The 19,735-nt window shown below is 37.6% G+C and overlaps 1 protein-coding gene across 2 annotated transcripts in view; it reads left to right on the forward strand.

Moving 5' to 3' along the window:
- The window catches only part of UBR2 (ubiquitin protein ligase E3 component n-recognin 2), a 75,669-nt gene that overhangs the window by 48,708 nt on the left and 7,226 nt on the right, over positions 1–19,735 (forward strand). For both annotated transcript variants that reach the window (XM_081313697.1, XM_081313696.1), the window contains exons 30-43: positions 2,038–2,237; positions 2,625–2,718; positions 4,731–4,892; positions 6,082–6,179; positions 6,413–6,491; positions 7,663–7,811; positions 7,909–7,964; positions 8,540–8,636; positions 10,766–10,833; positions 11,103–11,238; positions 16,483–16,570; positions 18,332–18,462; positions 18,977–19,085; positions 19,594–19,650. In XM_081313697.1, coding sequence (XP_081169823.1) covers positions 2,038–2,237; positions 2,625–2,718; positions 4,731–4,892; positions 6,082–6,179; positions 6,413–6,491; positions 7,663–7,811; positions 7,909–7,964; positions 8,540–8,636; positions 10,766–10,833; positions 11,103–11,238; positions 16,483–16,570; positions 18,332–18,462; positions 18,977–19,085; positions 19,594–19,650 — 1,524 coding nt within the window. The remainder of the gene's footprint in view (positions 1–2,037; positions 2,238–2,624; positions 2,719–4,730; positions 4,893–6,081; positions 6,180–6,412; positions 6,492–7,662; positions 7,812–7,908; positions 7,965–8,539; positions 8,637–10,765; positions 10,834–11,102; positions 11,239–16,482; positions 16,571–18,331; positions 18,463–18,976; positions 19,086–19,593; positions 19,651–19,735) is intronic.

The following is a 19,735-nucleotide window of genomic DNA, read 5'->3' on the forward strand; positions in this document are numbered from 1 at the left end:
CCTCACCCCTTTTCTCTTGCTGTTAAAACGAGCATCCCACAAGCAAAATTCCACTTGTCTGGTGCTCCTTCTGCTAAAAAGAAAAAGTTTCAGCTTGAGTAATTGTTCTTTCATTGTAGTAGTGATACATATTTTTAACATTTGGCCCTCAACCTCCACATCCAGAGTTGAGGATTGCCTACTATGTTGTAAAAATAATAATATAAGTACAAGAAACTGACCAAAATTGTTTGAGTAAAGTGCAGCAAATACAAGTAGTCGACAATTGGGACCAGAGTTGTTAAGGTTGTTAAGTGAAGAAGTAGTTAAGTGAGATGGCCACATGACCACTTTGCTTAGCAACCACAATCTCAGCACTCCCCATTTCAGTTGTTAAGCAATCTCACACAAACTAAATCCCTCTCCATTCCTGAAGAGCTAAAGGGAGTGAGGCATTTTGAACTCCGTGCCGATAGTAGGCAGTAGCTTAAAATCCTTGTCTCCCTGCCTCTTCAAGGCCCTCCTGCTGCTGAGGTTCAAGTAGGCATGGAAATTCTCAATTTCCAAGCCCACTTGAATTTCCAAGCAAGCAAGGAGCTCAAAATCCCTCTCTGCCTGCCTCTGTGGAGCTCTCCACAAAGGTGGCAAGAAAAGGATGCCAAGATCCATGGCTGCCAGAATTCAAGTATGCATGGAGCCCAAAATCCCTCTCTCCGTGCAGAAGTGGGGTGAGGAGGACCCTAAATTCTGCTTGCATTTTGGGAGAAGAGATCCAGGCATGTATGGAACATGGACCCAAACACCCACATCAGATGACCCAGGTCACGTGGTGTGAGTAACAATTTGTAACAGATGTGCTTACATGCTGTAAGCATCCTAACAGAAGGGACCTTGGAGGTTTTCTAGTCTTCCAGTCCAACCCATTGTAATTTTGAATGCTTGTTAAGCAAGGATTACCTGTACTAGCCGCCATTAGTAAGGCTGAGAGAACTTTTTTTGTCATTTAATTGGCAGCAATTAGAGCTGAATTCTAAAATGGCTATTTCTATTTATTTCCATCTTTTTCTTTTTTTAAAAAAAGTTAATATACACTTTCTAGTTTGTACTTTAAAAACCAGTTGATATTAAAGGAATCTATACTTAAGACATAAGCAGTGGGCTTTTCTGGAAAGTCTTCAGACACTGAAGATTCATCTTGTATGTACCTCTTGCTGGTTTCTGCTGTAGGTATCAATGAGGATCATTTACAAAAGACTCATTTTATTTAATTGTTATATCAGAGTATTGTTATGGATTGTTGGTTATTGGTTGTTTCAATATTATGTTATCATGAATGATTTATATTTTATCTCACATTTTATATGTTCATATAATTATTATTACATATAATTCATGTAATTCCATGGGAGTTTTAGTTGCTTTTTTGAAATTTGCCATGAGCCTGTATGGATATAGTGTCTTACAAATAAATAAGCAACATTATGCTTCGCAGTAGGTTGGGGTGAGCTATGCACTTCTCACTGTAGGGAAGAACAGTGGCAATACTCTGAGGATTTGCAATCTCTGTTGTTCACATCTGAAACGTCTGAAATGTAATTTCAGTACATCCAGGCCTGTTTCTGTACTGGTGATGGACACAGTGGATTACATTTAAAGCCTCTCCTCTTGCTACTAACTTTAGCAATCAGAATAATTTTATCATATTTTGGTAAATGTATATGTTTTTATTTCACTAGAATTTTGGTAAATATTTATATTTAATAGTTTTCTTCAACTTCCAGAGGGTTCCAAAATATTACTCTGCTAATATCTCAATGGAGAATTCAGTCTAAATAACTTTCCATATCTCTGTATGCTCTGAAAATAGTTTGAAATCGTTATAAAAACTGTAGCACAGTTACTGCTTCACATATGTTGCTTTTATTAAGGCACACTATAGAACCTTTCTGGAGAAGAAAATATAGCATAAGATGAGTTGGATAAAAATATTTGCATTCAGTTATACATTACTTCAGTAAATATTCCAATTAAATGCTTACTCATGTCTTTTCATTCTAGTCCTTCAGTTGCAGATACCAGGCTTATTGCCTTGGGTCCCGAGCAGACTAAAGTATGTGAACAAAGACAAATAGTTACTTGTATTTTATGCCAAGAAGAACAGGAGGTCAAAATGGATAATAGAGCAATGGTGTTGGCAGCATTTGTTCAGAGATCAACAGTCTTATCCAAAAATAGGAATAAAGTGATTTCAGATCCTGGTGAGTAGTTTATATACTATTTTGAAGGACCATATAACATTCAAACGCATAATATTCTATTCTGAATTATACAGGAAGCTTTTATTCATTACATTATAAAACAGTGTTTCTCAACTTTGGCAATTTTAAGAAGTGTGGATGGCATGCTAGTTGGGAAAATCTGGGAGTTGAAGTCCACACATCTTAAAGTTGCAAATGTTGAGAAACTCTGCTATAAAATAATAATTAAGTCAGCCCATTCACAAATATCTAACGCTAGCTTAGTGTACTGGCCTTAGATTATTAGGATTTAAATAGTTACATGGTTTGCAAAACGTTTCATTTGTGTGCATGTATAAGGAATGTGAACAACCTTTGTGAATATTATCTGTTATTTTTCATATACAGAAAAATATGATCCATTATTTATGCATCCAGACCTGTCATGTGGAACACACACTGGTAGTTGTGGACATATTATGCATGCACATTGCTGGCAAAGGTAATTTTAAAAAAATATCAAATGTCAAAGCAGCTAAGATACATTTTTTCCTACTATGTTTGGCCAGTCATGTAATGTATGTTGCTGTATTATTGCCAAGAAAATTGTTTTATTCTTGTTCAGGCTTTCACTATGTATTGCTTGATGAAACGTAGCTCTCTTGGCTTTTTTTTTAACACATTTGAGGTGTAAGAATGTTAGTGAGAAAGCAAATATATAAAAATTTCTTTCCTGAATTATTCTGTTTAGGACTTACTGCTTAAGACAATGTCACACTTAACTCCATTTGTATTTTCTGATGGCAAATAAAATTGCAGCTTGTTTCTTAAAATTAATACTCGCTTTTCGAGTCGACATTCTTGTTTTGTCAAACCAGTAGAACAACAAAAAATGCTTTAGATATTAAATGAAATTTATTAGAAGAAAGTTGTTCAAAAAGATTCTTCAGAATAATAAACAAGTATTATAATAATTTTCTTTACAATAAATCAGCTATTTTGTTACTAACCTTTCAGATTAGATAAAGTACTGTTCAGTGTAGAAATTTTGCATGATATATTTCAAGTCTGGGCTGAATTTGAGGTAGGGTTAGGAGTCTCATGGCTGCGTACAACACGGGTGATTGTCATGAGTGATAAAGTTATGACATAATAGGTGAAGAATGACTGAAAGTTTAGTTTTCTTTTGTGATGGCCAAAGACCAAAAAGTTGCATTAAACTTTACACAGGTTTAAGATTCAATTTTGCCTATTATCTAACCTTTTTTAAAAAAACGGGAAAAAATAATGTGATTTTTGGAAGGTTGGGCAAGTTTTAAACTGAAGTTACCCATTTTGTCTCTTAAATTGCCTTCCCCAGCTTTCCAGAAAAAAACCTAAGACCGATATTTTTGTATTGCTCATTTGAGGGATAGTTTGCTATAAAACAAGAGCATCAGAAGGTCCACACAGAAGTTTTCTATTCCTGCAGTATATATTTTGTGTCTGTATGTGTGTGTTAGATAGATAGATACAGTAGATAGATAGATAGATGATAGATAGATAGATAGATAGATAGATAGATAGATGATAGATAGATAGATAGATAGATAGATAGATAGATAGATAGTATTTATGAAGACAGCATATATATTGCATGGGTCAGAAGGAAAACTGAGAAAATATTTACAGACCCATCACATAATAACAATAATAGAGTTGGAAGGGACCTTTGAGATCTTTTAGTCCAACCCCCTGCTCAGGCAGGAAACCCTATACCATTTCAGACAAATGGTTGTCCAGTTTCTTCTTAAAAGCTTTCAGTGTTGGAGCATTCACAACTTCTGGAGGCAGGTTTTTCCACTGATTAATTGTTCTAACTGTCAGGAAATTTCTCCTTAGTTCTACATTGCTTCTCTCCTTGATTAGTTTCCATCCGTTGCTTCTTGTCCTGCTTTCGGGTGCTTTGGAGAATAGCTTGACTCCCTCTTCTTTGTGGCAGCCCTTGAGATATTGGAACACTGCTATCATGTCACCCCTCACCCTTCTCTTCATTAAACTACACATACCCAATTCCAGCAACCGTTCCTTATATGTTTTAGCCTCCAGTCTCCTAATCATCCTGGACATAATCTGTTTCAATTCCTGCCTTTGGGATGCCACTATAAGGCATTGCATGTCAAAACAACTAGACACAGCGATAATATTTTTCCCTCATGCCATGACTCTGCTGAACACCTAACTCCCACAATACTTCCTTATGTCTAAGTATATTTACCCATGTGGTATGGCTGTAGTAATATTATTATACTTCTCATCTTCTCTACTACCTCTTATTGGTATCATTATTATAATTATTATTACTCTTTTGTTTTGCATTTACACTGAGAGCTTCCGCACTGGAGACAAATTCCTTGCATGCCTAATCACATTTGGTCAAATAAAATACTCTAATTCTAATAAAGTATTTTAGTAGCCAACTAAACTAGTATTAGAACTAGTATTATAATATGCTTGTTATGTTGCTTTCTAAAGGTATTTTGATGCCGTGCAAGCAAAAGAACAAAGACGACAACAAAGATTACGAGTGCATACAAGTTACGATGTAGAAAATGGTGAATTCCTTTGTCCTCTCTGTGAATGCTTAAGCAATACTGTCATTCCTCTTCTTCCTCCTCCAAGGACTTTATTTAGCAGGTTAGTAATTCCATGAAATAACTTGTTTGTTAATTAATAGTTACTTATGTACAGGTAGGCCTTGATTTACAATCAGGCACTTAGCAACCATTCAAAGTTACAATGGGCCCCCGAAATTATGCAATCTGTATTTGAAGTTCTGATGGTCACACACAGAGAGAGATACATGTGATTGCATTTTGCATACTGTGCATCCAGCCTGTATTTATGGTTGTTTATAGCATCCTGCAGTCATACGACCATGATTTACAATGTGTTTTTTTCCTGGAAACTGGAATCTACTTCTAGTTTCTGGCAAAAGGCGCCCATTTTAGACAATAGGTTTGCTTAATGACTTCCACATTCGCTTAATGACCACTGCAGAAAAAGTCGTAAAATCACGTGCAGGCATTTGATGACCTGCTTAATAACTGGCATAACTTATAACTGTAATTCTGGGCCCAATTGCAATCATAAGTTGAGAACTATTTGTATACGATAGATGTGGGTAGTAGAGTGCTTCAGTTTGGCAAGATTTTGTTTATACATGTGGAAACAGTAAAGAATTCAGTTTGAAAGTATCACCATGCATCATTCTTGGGTTTTGGGCTCCACATGGTTACTATTTGCCTTCCCCGTTGACTTTCCTAGAAAGTCAATGGGGAAGCTGTCAGGGGAGTCACAAGTCACTGGGGTAAGACACTCCTACCTACATACCCAATCCCAAGCCCCTTTGCAGTTGCTCCCCCAGTGTATCCTTCTGACCCTTGCCACACCTCCCTGGCATACTCATATGCATCCTTCCTGACTTGTACTGTGTTTCTTGAACATACTCTTTTACTCACCCTGCACCCATCCCCACTTGTGCTGTGCCTTTCATGCATTTTCACAAACCTTCCTGACTCATGCCAACCATTCCTTTCCTCCCCACACAATCCCTCCTTCTTGTCTCCCACCTGATAACAGCCATTTACCTGACTTTGGTTGTTGGAAGCCACCTGGAAGTTTCCTCACCTGTTTATCGGTGAGCAGCAATGGGACTGCAGAGATTGCAGTTGCTAAGTGATGCATTTGCATTTTAGACCCCATCGCTTATCAATAGAAATTCCATTCCCAATTGCTATTGAAAGTCAAGGATTACTTATAAAAAGAGCTTGTAGGTACTGTTTTAATACTTAAGTAATATTTTACATTTGTTCATTTTTGATAGATTAGACTTTGCAAAAGAACAAAATCTAGTTCAGTGGATAAGAAGATTATCTCAGCAAATCAAAGCATTGGTAATGCTTCGAGATCAGGAAAGTGCCAGTAAGTGTAAATTTTTCATTTATACTGCCACGTATTTCTTGAGAGACACTGAATACAGTAATGTCTTTTTGGTTTTTCTTTTCTTTTGAGGAGGTGTTTTTCCTTAGTATTAATACTAATTCTGACCTTCAGGACAGAATTAAAAGTACTACCTCATCCTATCTAAAGATTTCAGGCATTATGGATAGTAATGATAATTTATTGTTAAAATAATATATTGTTGTTATTTTTAGATAATCTTCCTTGTAATAAGTCAGAAAAAATGGATGAAGCACAGCTACCTGAAGGATTTAGGCCAGAGGTTCAACCAAAGTATGTATTGGTTGCATTGATTTATCAGTTATTAATGTATATAATATAAGTAGAAGAATTTATGACATTAGCTTTTCAGGTAATATTTTACATATTTGTATTCATATTTATCCATATAGTATTCATCTTATGGAGACAAACAGATATACTGACAATACTTGACTCCCTTTCTTTCATTCTGGGATAAAGAGTTGTGTCAGAATCAACCTAGTTATTATGTTTATGCCATTTAGAAGTCGACTACTTTGCTTAGTATTTGCTTTATTGTAACAGTGTAAGTTAGTGGCTTGTTTGAATGTACAAAATCTAACCACAGAATGCCCAGCCCACAGCATTCAGGGGTAATTAGCATTCAGGGGTTGCTAAAAAGAAGAGGGAGTCAAGCTATTCCTCAAAGCACCTGAAGCAATGGATGGAAACTAATCAAGGAGAGAAGCAGCCTTGAACTAAGGAGAAATTTCCTGACAGTTAGAACAATTAATCAGTGGAACAACCTTTCCTCCAGAAGCTGTGAATGCTCCAACACTGGAAGTTTTAAAGAAGAGATTGGACAACCATTTGTCTGAAATGGTATAGGGCAGGGGTGTCAAACTCGCAATGTCATGTGACGTATCACGACTTATCACGACTTCTTTGGCATTGCCGGCAATGGGGTGGGCGCTGGCAGTTTGACACCCCTGGTATAGGGCTTCCTGCTTGAGCAGGCGGTTGTGCTAGAAGACCTCCAAGGTCCCGTCCAACTCTGTTATTCTATTCTATTCTAATTAGAACATTCTGTGATCTTTTTTTAGGTATGTTAAAAAAAGAGTTGCCAACTGTGATTATGTTAACCATGGGTTGGATCCAATTATTCATTTTGCTGGCTGATATTCTACCAGCAGAAATGATTCTTAATATTTATACAAACTCCCAACTTTGCTCTGAGTATTGGGAAATTCTATCACAATATATTTATAAAACAAAAAGCATTTTGGAGTAAATGTATATTCATAAGCTTCTACAGGACTGATTCACTGGTTGTTCTTGCAATATTCTCAGAAACAGTAAAAGGGTGTGTCAGCCCATCCCAATGAAAGTTTTGTTCCTTGCTATTTGGGGCCGGCAAATAAAGTTTAGCTTCTAAATATCATCTCATAACATTTGTGGGTAATGGTGTCTATTTTCAATTAAGGAATCCATATTCTGACAGCATTAAAGAAATGCTGAAAACATTTGGTACTGCAACATATAAAGTTGGCCTGAAAGTTCACCCCAATGAAGAGGATCCACGTGTACCTATAATGTGCTGGGGCAGTTGTGCATTTACAATCCAAGCAATAGGTAATATTTATTCATTAAAATGTTGACAATCAGTGGAAAGTGATCAAGTTTAGATTCTGTGTTCTTCTCATTTAATTATGGTTTTTATATTCTACAGAACAAATTTTAGCTGATGAAGAAAAACCATTATTTGGTCAATTGTCTTGCAGACAGGTAAGAGTAACAACTACCATAGCCTAAATGATTGAGGGATAGGTATATATGGTAAGGTTATGACACTTACTATGATTCTACTATGATGTTAGAAAATAGCATTTTATAACATAAACAATAAGTTGTGATGAATACTGTGACCCTGTTTCCTTTAACCAAAGACCCCTGTATATTAATTACTCTAGAATTTGAATATGACCAATAATAATAAATATATATTATGTATGTAAGTATGTGTGTATTTATCCTTACATACATCCCTTATTATTTTACAAATAACTCAAGGTGAACATATCCAACACCTTTCTTCTCCTATTTTCCCCAGAAGAACAAGTCGGTGAGGTGGGTTGGGCTAGGAAAGTGTGAGTGGCCCAAGGTGGCCCAGCCAGGTTTCATGGCCAAGGCAGGACCAGAACTCACAGTTTCCTGCTTTCTAGCCTAGTGCCTTCTAGTTCTTTTAATTGTTAATAATTAACTTACTAATTATTAACAATCCACAAATTTTAATGTTCATTATAACAGTACAAAAGAATGAACATGGCTTTTGTGAATGATTGTTATTATGTTCTATTTAGGATGACTGTCTTACTTCATTAACACGATTTGCGGCTGCACAGTGGACAGTTTCTTCACTATTAGCAGTACAGGGTCACTTTTGTATGCTTTTATCATGTAAGTTCAACATTATGGTTTATTTAATTTCAGTTACAAAGACAGACTTTTGAGTACATGAAACAGCTTGAATAGTCTTAAATATGTGAGACATCAACTGATTTGTACAGATTGTTGTTGACAGAAATTTTGTGTTCATTAAGAGTATATTTCCATATGAGTTGTGTCATTTATTATCATGGAATACAACGAACAGGATATATAGGAAACTTTGGCTGTGGGTAATGCTTTGGATGGGACGTGGTGGCTCAGTGGGTTAGGACGCTGAGCTTGTCGATCAGATGGTCGGCAGTTTGGCAGGTCGAATCCCAAGTGCCGCGTAACAGAGTGAGCGCCTGTTACTTGTCCCAGCTTCTGCCAACCTAGCAGTTCGAAAGCACGTAAAAAAATGCAAGTAGAAAAATAGGGACCACTACGGTGGGAAGGTAACAGCGTTCCGTGCGCCTCTGGCGTCTAGTCATGCCGGCCACATGACCACGGAGACTTCCTCGGACAAGCGCTGGCTCTTCGGCTTTGAAACGGAGATGAGCACCGGCCCCTAGAGTCGGAAACGACTAGCACGCATGTGCGGGGGAACCTTTACCTTTTTAATGCTTTGGATAGAGTCTTCAATTTGGGGCAAAATGTGCTTTAAATAATGTCTTTTACTAAAACACAATTATGATTGTTGCTAATGAGAGTAACTCTACTTGCCCTAAAAGAGATGTGAGTTTTAAAAGTTACCCTTCCCAAACATAACAAAAGACTTAAATTGTTGGTTTGCCCTGTGTACAGGAGTCAACCACAATAGAGCCCAAAATTTATGTTGCTAAGCAGGACAGTTGTTAAGTGAGTTTTGCCCCATTTTATGACCTTTCTTGTCACAGTTGTAAAGTGAATCACTGCAGTTTTGAAGTTAATATGTTGTTAAGCGAATCTGGCTTCCCCATTGACTTGGCTTCTCAGAAGGTCACTTAATTTGATCACATGACCCCAGGACACTGCAACCGGTTGCCAGGCCTCTGAATTTTGACCATGTGACCTATGCTGTAAGAGAGATGAAACCTATAAGACCTATGGAATGGTCAGCCTCTCTGATCACTTTATGAGACCCTTCATCAGTTAAAAAGCTGATTCTCCAAAGTGCCTGAAGGCAGGACAAGAAGCAGTGGATGGAAACTAATCAAGGAGAGAAGCAACCTAGAACAAAGGAGAAATTTCCTGACAGTTAGAACAATTAATCATTGGAACAACTTACCTCCAGAAGTTGTGGATGCTCCAACACTGGAAGTTTTTAAGAAGAGATTGGACAACTATTTATCTGAAATGATATAGGGTTTCCTGCCTGGGCAGGGGGTTGGATGAGAAGACCTCTAAGGTCCCTTCCAACTCTTAATTCTGTTCTGTCCTATTCTGATGAATGTGTGAATCATCAACACAATGAAGTACATGAAGCTTTTCAAGTGGTTATGAATTTACATTATCAACCTTCCTTATCCAACTTGCCTCAATAGGAGATTAATTTTCTTTTGAATTAATTGTATCAGTTTTAGACACTGAACAATTTCAATTCATGTCTGATCAAGTGGCATGGTTGGAGACACATCTCCCAAACAACCTAAAAGTTTTAGAAGGCTCCAAATGAGAAACTGCAGTTCTGTGCAGATGATCACTCACAAATCTTGGGAAAGTTGCAGTTCTTGTAAGGAACGCTTGACAGGTACCCCAGTGTGTTCATGCTAGATCCAAAGCATACTTACCTATTGCACATATTTTCCCACTACTGTATCAATAACAGTTTTCTAGTATCTTCAGTGGAAGTTTTTCCTAGTTTTGCTAGCTGACAGTTTTCGAGTTGGAAGTGATAAGACTCCAAAATTGAGAATGAAAATAATGGATATAATTATTCTCTATTTCTATGTTGTGGGCTTTTGTCCTGTAAATCAGTTATTTTGCAACCCACATCTTAAGAATATATCAAATAGATTCTGAAACGCATGAAATTTCAAAACCTAGATAAATGACCTAATTCATTATTTGGATTCTGTTGTTTTGCAAGTACACTGAGTGCTTCTGTACCATATTTCTTGTGTATCTAACCACACTTAGCCAAGTAAAGTATTAACTTTTTTTATATTTTAAACATCCAGCACTGGTGCCTTATGAAAAAAGTGGAAATCTTCCATGCGTTCTTGATATCGACATGTTTCATTTATTGGTAAGTGATTAAAACTCCCAATAGCATTGCTGTAGAAAATATGTTTAACAAGATGTTTTGTTAAATATAAATTGGTTTAGCAAGTTATTTTATTAAGCATATAGCTCAGAAAAAAATTTCAAAGAAGTTCACCATTTGTATATAGTCCAGAACTTCTGGAGTGTGAAATTTCCTTTTTTGTAGCAGCAGAAGTAGTGATTCAAAACTGTTATCATTTTGCTTAATGCCAAGGAGGTTTCGTCACTTACCATTTTTCCTTTTATCTGCAGGTATGCTTGGTATTCTCTTTCCCTGCTGTACATTGTCAGGATTTTTCAGGAGTCAGTCTTGGTACAGGAGATATTCATATCTTCCACCTTGTCACTATGGCACATATTGTGCAAATAATACTTACCTCATCCACAGGTACAGTATACTGTCGAGGCTATGCTGAATTTTGTTTAGGAAAATTAGGATTACAATGACTTTAATGGGAAATGTACATGGAAGTCTGGCTTAGGTTTTATTTTAGAGCAACTGAATATATATATTTTTATAATATTTTATTAGTTTTCTAATTTTACAATTAAGTATTTAAAAAGCAACATGGTGGCTGGGTTAATCAATAGTGCAATAAAATACATAAATCTTTAGTACAAATCTCAAGTTACAACATCAGATATTTCCTCTCTTTCCTTTCATATCTACTATCTTAGGCTAATACAGTTATTATTATTATCAACTAAGTAAAAACATCATTATTACATTTATCAATAATTTTAGCTTATTCATATCTTAATTGTGTTTACATTCAATCCTTATATACAGTCAATGTCCTGTTATTGCTTTATTAATTTCCCATCAATATTAAAATAACATTTGATATTTATAATTTCCAAGCTTATCTCAACTTCTTTTTTCCCTTTTCATAACAAAATCTAATATTCTAAATACACATCTTATCTTTTTGAGTATAGTCTTGTTCTGTTTTTTAAATGTTATCTATTTTCCACCATATTAAACCATTTTATTAATAATACAGTATCCCCTTCAATAAATCAAAACCATTATATGAATTGTCTGGGCTAACCAATAAATCAATAATATTCATATATCTTTTGTTTGGGTCCAATTTTTTTCTGATATCTTTTATCTCATATTAAGCAAACAGAATTCTGATTTTCAAGTGAATTCCAAATATTTTAAATTAGGTGACCAAAATTCCCCTTATCTCAACTTCTCTCTTTTTCCCTTTTCATACCAAAGTCTATTAATCTTGTTACACATCTTACCTATTCAATTATAATGATACTTTATTTTCTAAAAAAATTCTATTTTCCACCATATTCAACCCTCTAATTAGTAATATGAAATCCCCTCTAATAACTCAAAACCCTAATTTTCTTCAGCCTTAAAAAGGTAAAGGTTCCCCCGCACATGCGTGCTAGTCGTTTCCAACTCTAGGGGCCAGTGCTCATATCCGTTTCAAAGCCGAAGAGCCAGCGTTTGTCCGAGGATGTCTCCGTGGTCATGTGGCTGGCATGACTAGACGCCAAAGGCGCACGGAACGCTGTTACCTTCCCACCGTAGTGGTCCCTATTTTTCTACTTGCATTTTTACATGCTTTCGAACTGCTAGGTTGGCAGAAGCTGTCACAAGTAACACCCTGGCTTTTTTCCTTTGCCAAATAGCCTTCCAAGTCAGTGCTTTTAAAAAACCAAATAGTTCTTCCTCTATTATTATATATATTATTTGAAATAAGAAAGGCCATTTACTTGCAGGTTTTTTGGAAGAACTACCGTATTTTCCGGCGTATAAGACGACTTTTTAACCCATGAAAATAACCTCAAAAGTTGGGGGGTCGTCTTATACGCCCAGTCGTCTTATACGCCGGAAAATCAATGGGTGGCGTCTGGCGGGAGCCGGCAGGGCAGGCCTGCGTAAGCATGCACTCCCCGGCTGCTCCTTAGCAGCCGGGGAGTGCGCGCGTGTGCAGGACTGCCCTGCCGGCTCCCGCCCGACGCTGTTCCCTCTTGAGGCAGCTACTGCCTCAAGAGGGAAGAGCCGGCTCCCGTCCGACGCTCTTCCCTCTTGAGGCAGCAGCTGCCTCAAGAGGGAAGAGCGTCGGATGGGAGCCGGCAGGGAAGTCCTGCACGCGCGTGCGCACGCAGGACTTGCCTGCCGGCTCCCGTCCAACGCTGTTCCCTCTTTAGGCAGCTGCTGCCTCAAGAGGGAAGAGCCGGCTCCCATCCGACGCTGTTCCCTCTTGAGGCAGCAGCTGCCTCAAGAGGGAAGAGCGTCGGACGGGAGCCGGCAGGGAAGTCCTGCACACGCGCGCGCACGCAGGACTTCCCTGCCGGCTCCCGTCCGATGCTCTTCCCTCCTGAGGCAGCAGCTGCCTCAGAGGGAACAGCGTCGGACGGGAGCCGTCAGGGAAGTCCTGCTCCCGTCCGACGCTGCGCTTCCGCCGGGCAGTGCTGGCCGAGACGAACCAGCAGGCAGCCGCCGTGAGCGCGGCGCTGAGGGGCAGCGGCAGGACGGCCAGCAGCCCCACCCGCCAGCTCAGCAACAGGTCCGAGCACAGGAGCCGCACCGCCAGGCTGCCCAGGAAAAGCAGCCACACCGAGAGGCTGCACGCCCAGTCCAGCTCCATGAGGGGCAGGGCGGGAAGCCGGCCGGGAAGAGGGACCGGGAGCCCGGGCCCAGCGCGCCTCGGCCGACGGTGAGAGGGAAGCGGCACATGAAAAAGAGGCTGTGGGCGGAGCTGCCCCGCCCTGCGCCGAATGGGAGAAGTTCAAGGCCTGGGGGGGGAAGCAGGAGGGGCGCCGGCCGTGGCGGGGTGGCGGCTGCCCTCTGGCACTGCCTGCCACCCGAGAAACGCTGCGCCTCGGGGGCCGGCAGAAGCACGGGAGCAGCGGGAGGGCCGGCGGGGCCAGTCGGGCCTTCGCCTCCTCTGCGACGGACAGGGAGGGCAGGGCATGTAAGTATTTTCCGGCGTATAAGACAAGAAACCTTGAAAAACCTCTTAAAAGTAGGGGGTCGTCTTATACGCCGGGTCGTCTTATACGCCGGAAAATATGGTAGCCCATTTGTATTCATTAGATCTCCTCCCTATTCCCATGATTGTTCTGATAGGTTTATCTTCCAGTCAATCTGTTCTTCTTCCTTCTCCTCAATTTTCTTGTGATTTATATAGAAAGTCTTTTCCATTTTCAGTGTTGTCACTCCCTTTTCTGAATTTTCTGTTGGCTGGATTTGTTGGTCAATTAAGTCATCTGTCTTAATTTGGTTGTTCCACTTCTCCTGTTATTTTCTGCATTGTTAGTCCTTTGGTTGTAGTTAAGATCTCGATTTGTATATCTAAGCTGGCATCTTGTTCCTTTATGTTGCATCTTATTTTGTCACAAGCTGAGAGAATGGTTTCGTGTATTGATTTCAACATGGAAAGGATTTTTTCTTGATCTTCATCCATATTCTCTTAACAGTTTATCAAGTTGAAGACTTTAGAATCAGTTGTTAAAAATAGTTTTTTATAACAAGGTATGGGACATCTAATTCACGTGTTATAGGTGGTCTTTATAGTGGAAGTTGTTTGTCAAGTAAGAATTTATAATCCAAGATATTCCATCATCTCTTGTAATAACAGATGCTTCTCATGTAAAGAAATAGGAAAGCAGTTCCACACGTATAGCTCTAAAAGTCAGTAAAGATTGACATTCATAGTTCAAGCAGGCCAAATATGTCGCCCAGAAGTTTTCTTTACAGCTGAGTTTTTCACAGGTGGTATCTGTCAAGGTTAGAAAGGTTTTTTCTGGAGGTTGGGCTTCAAGCCAAGTCTCTTTTAGGCAATAACAAGTTGTAATACCATACTTCACCACAAGATGTCACCAAAGCTGCTTAAAGCTTCTTAAATCCAAAGTTTTTATGATAGTTTTTCAAGTTTTATTTCTTTTTTTTTTAGATAAAAACAAACATCTCCAGTAACAATAGGAAAATTTTTAGTCCCCAAGTTTTAAAAGCATATAGATCCAATTAGATTAAAATTGTTCTTATAGTTGCTTTGATTCCCCTGGGTAGTTAGTCGCCGCTTTTCTTGGAGGGTGGGGTAGAAATTCCCTTCCCTCTCTACTCGCAGGTGGAAAAATACTTTGGGCAGCTTTTTCAGGAAAAAAATACTTAAAGTTTTAAAGAAAAGATCAGATCTCACCCTGTTTCATCCGCCTTGCTTTAAAGGTGCTTGATGGTGATTTTGACTTCGGCTGTCAGCAGCTTAGTTACAAGCCATATTGGTATGGCCAGTCTTTCCTCCGTTGGTTTGGAGGGCTGCTCCGGATCAAGCGGAAGGGCTGCTGCCCTCCAATGATCAAGTGGGGGTCCCCTCCATGCTCGTCACCCCTACAGGGTGACTTTCTACCCTTTCCAGGGTCCCCGAGTGGGATGAATTCGGACGCGGAAGACAGAGCTCGCTTTCCTGCGTCCGCAGGCACTGCGATGGCAAACCAGAAGTCGGAGCAACTGAATATTTTTGAACAAAGACAATATTGATCATTGCAATGCAATGGTATATGTGTATTTGAAAATTAAGGGTTGAGGTTTACTTTTCTTTTTATTATCTGTATATTTTCATTCCATATTTCACTGTTGTAAAATATCTACAATTGTTTACAAATGGAAATGGTTGTTATATAAATTATTTAAATTCTAAATTTAAAATGTTTATAAAGTACAAGTAATACTTTGTAATGTAGCATTGTTTTCAACGTAGTTCAGCAAACGTACTTGAATCAAAAGTAAATTTGAATGAAGGGCTTTTTGAGTATTACTGGAGAAACCTACTGTCAATTTAATGGGCAAGGTAAACTATATAAGGAATGCAATGGGAAAAGGAGTTGGCAGAAGCTGCAGGCATTGTGTATTGAAATCACACTATGAAATTTGATAGATATAAATATATTCTATCAAGTTTCATTGATTGTTGAAATTGTACTGGTGATGACCTATAAAGCCCTAAATGGCTTGGGTCCGGGATATCTGAGGGAGCACCTGCTGCCGGCATCAAGCTCCCTTCGTCCTGTGCGCTCCCACAGGGAGGGTCTTCTCAGGGTACCGCTGGTAAAAGATTGCCGGCGGACAATACCCAGGGGGAGGGCCTTCTCTGTGGGTGTGCCTGCCCTTTGGTATCAGCTGCCTGTAGAGCTTAGGACTGCCCCTGACCTTTGCTCATTCCGCCGGGACCTGAAGACCTGGCTCTTTGTGCTCTCTGGCCTGGTCTGAGCATATTAACTGGGATTTTAACTGTTTTTAATTGGGGTTTTATAACAAGGTTTATATAATTCTTTTTAATTGATTTTAAGTTTTGTACTGTTGTATCTGTTTTTTAAATAACCTTGTGAACCGCCCTGAGTCCTACGGGAGAAGGGCGGTATATAAATTGAATAAATAAATAAATACTGATAAAATTGGTTTAGAATAGGGTAGGTAAACTATTTGACTTTTGAATGTTCATTTTAACCTTTCTAAAAAATTTCCAATGCTTTTCTGATTATTTGAGGAGTTTGAACTTAAAACTTCAAGTTCAAAATAAAACGGTTTTGAGCTTAGTTAGAATAGTTCTATCAAAATAGAGCAGTTTGTACATTGCTAGTTTACGTTTTGTGTTTGCTTTTTCAGAAGAAAATGGCATGGACCAAGGAAACTCCACTGTTGAAGAAGCTGCTGTTCTTGCTTTACATAAGCATATTGGCCAGTGTGTGGGCAGGTAAAACAGATTGCTTGAATCCTAGTTTTTTCTATGTATTGTTTTCTTTCCCTTGTCTTGTGATTCTCAGATTATCTTAAAGAATACAAGAAGATTCTTACAGACTAGCAATGTTGCAGATATTCTAGTTCTAGGTTATTTGGACTTTAAAGAAAGTTATTTGAAGATATTTGATATTACTGGAAGGCAGTGTTGAACAACCATGCTTTAAATTTGGTTCTTATAGAACCAGATTTAGCTGACCAAATGGTTGATATATTCTGAAGCAATCAGTGTTTCCAAGTGTCTTTAAAAATTAAATTAAGCATTACCAAGATATTTATGTGGTAGGATTTTTTTTTATCCAAATAAAAATGCTAATTTTGTATATTATAATGAATCAGCTGCCTGTTGTTTTCAGTGTAACAATAACATTGCTCTACTGGGGAATTATAAAAGGAGATTAGGAGTTAGTACCTTTATTTTAGAACTAGTCAAATGGAAACATGGCTAGCAAGCCTGGAGAATTGTTACCTGATTGTTTAGATTCTCAATCTTTCCCATTGCTGATAATTTTTAATTCAAGTTTGTATGGAAAGAAGAAGCCAAAGTGAGAAATATTTCCTCTTATTTTGCCCCCTTTACATTAATTCCTATGATTCTAAACTAATCAAAAAAAGCAGAGGGACAAGATTATGCTGCCTGTGTCCCTATCTTTATTTGGAGTTAAAGTACAATCGTTAGTTCACATTCTAGGTATTCATGTACGAATTATAAGAAACCCAGCCTACTTACCCATTTTATTTTGGAAAATAAATTTACCTATATAAATTTATTCAAGATAATGTTTTTACTATTCAGTTACCTGAATGGTTGAATAAAGGTTCAGCAGTGGCAGTACCTAGTCAAATTTGACTGATCTAAAAAAAATAATATTAGGTTTGAACTTTGTATATAACAGAATACCAACAAATTGAATCTTCCTTAGTTCACAGATGCACTTGTGTATCAGTAATAATTATTTAGATTTATTCAAGCATTCAACTGAGATGATGATATTTTTGAGAAGAAGACTAGTTCTTTAGAAGATTAACTTTAGAAGATAACAAATGATTGTCTTCTTATTGTTGGAGGGATGTGATGCACAATGTTTTCTCAAAAAATATGGGAATTCAATGTGATAAGTATTAAGATTTCTCATAGTTACTGTGATGCTTTATCACAGGGTTGTCAAACTTGCAACGTCACATGACACGTCATGTCATATCGTGGCTTTTTTTCCATTGCCAGCAATGGAGTGGGCGGGGTTTCGGCATGACACATCCGGCCTGTGGGCCGGCAGTTTGACACCCCAGCTTTATCATGTTATCCTTGTTTAATACTGTACCTTGATATAGAGGTATAATTCAAGTGGCACTTAGAAGTCATGAAGTACCACTTTGTTAATCTGGCTACCTTGATTAAAAAGCTTAGTCAGAAGCTTCTATTTGCCTCAAAGAACCATTTTCATCCATATGGTTTCCTTTCATTATGACTGCATATGATAACAATACTCCACTTTCAGCTTTCTGAGGTTCTATTGTCATATAAATGATTTCATGTATATATACATTTCTTACCCGTGTAGGATTTTGACTTTGTAGTTATAAGACAATAAAGTAGTTTTTAAAAACAGGCTCAACAAAATTTCCCTTCCAGCTGCTAGAGTCAAATCTAGATTAAATGCATAATTTTTAAACCTAAAATTTACTTTGGTGAAAAGCAAAATGATTTTATTTCTAGTGCCTTGAAAGAAATTTCTTCTGGATGGCACCTATGGAAAAGTATAAAAACTGGGATCATGCCTTTTCTGAGGTGCTCTGCTATGTTCTTCCACTATTTAAATGGAGTTCCCATACCACCAGAATTGAAAGGTAATTTTTAGTTGGTTATATTGGTTTGCCTCCTAATAATGCTTTCTGAATAGAATAGCTTCAGACTACTCAGATGAAGAAATGCAAAGGTATACAGGTGTAGTTAGGATAAAAAAAACATTGAAACATGTAATTCACTTGAAAAGTGTCATAGATATAAAGTCCTGCTTTGGACTAGTGATACATTCTCAGCCCAACTCACCTCAAAGGATTGTTATTGTGGGGAAAATGGGAGGAGGAAAGAGTATGTTTGCCATCTTGTGATATTTATAAAAATAAAGTGGGATAAAAAAATAAATAGAATACAAATGATGTGAGTGTGAATACATTTTCTACCTTTTAATTTAACAAGGATGTAAGGGAACTAAAGTAGACTATATGTTTACACTATTACTTCTTTGTTGTGATTTATGCATATAATTATTGTATGTTATTTAGCATGTAACAATAGAATTTTTTGCAAATATAGCAATTTTAATTGTAGCTAATTATAAATATACTTTTTTATGTACAGCCAATGGTGCAAACCAGTTTGAATACTTATGTAGTTATCTCTCCTTGCCAAGCAACCTAATTTGCCTTTTTCAAGAGAACAGCAAAATTACAAATACATTAATAGAAAGGTAGGAACTATATGTTATCCATTTAAATATACAAATATCTATTTAAAAATACATATCTTCCATGGTGTTGATGAAGTAGACTATAAGAGGGAAAACCAAGCAATAGCAGTGCAATTATCTGTGGGGGGGGAAAATTAACGATAAAAAATTCTTTTGAACTGATGTGCTAGGTCATAAATGTGTAGTATATTCTTTCCAATATTTGACAAGCATTACAAGCTTTCTCACCATCACTGTTTACCATTTGGTGATTTGGAGAGGATCTGGATGGTGACAAAGAGTATAATTATGGTTATACAAATTGAATAAATAAATAAAGAAATGATTCTCCTATGTTATTTTCACTAAAATAAAATAAATTCCCTTTTTAAGAATATTTGCATTATACTGGATGATATTCATAATTGCCTACCTATATGCATATATTATAGATGAAGGAAATAAAGGTATATGATTCTTCAGTTATTTCGGAGGAAATTAAAAATATTTTTTTCACCTGTTTTTAAAGTTGGTGTAATAACAGTGAAGTAAAAAGATGCCTGCAAGGTCAGCGACAAGCCATAAGGTGAGGATTTCTTGACTACTGAAGATACAGTGACAATTGAAAAATAGGAACATAAAGCTTGTAGTTTATTGAAGCTAAGCGGTAC

The sequence above is a fragment of the Vipera berus genome (genome assembly GCF_964194415.1).
Source record: "Vipera berus genome assembly, chromosome: 1".
Taxonomy (NCBI): domain Eukaryota; kingdom Metazoa; phylum Chordata; class Lepidosauria; order Squamata; family Viperidae; genus Vipera; species Vipera berus.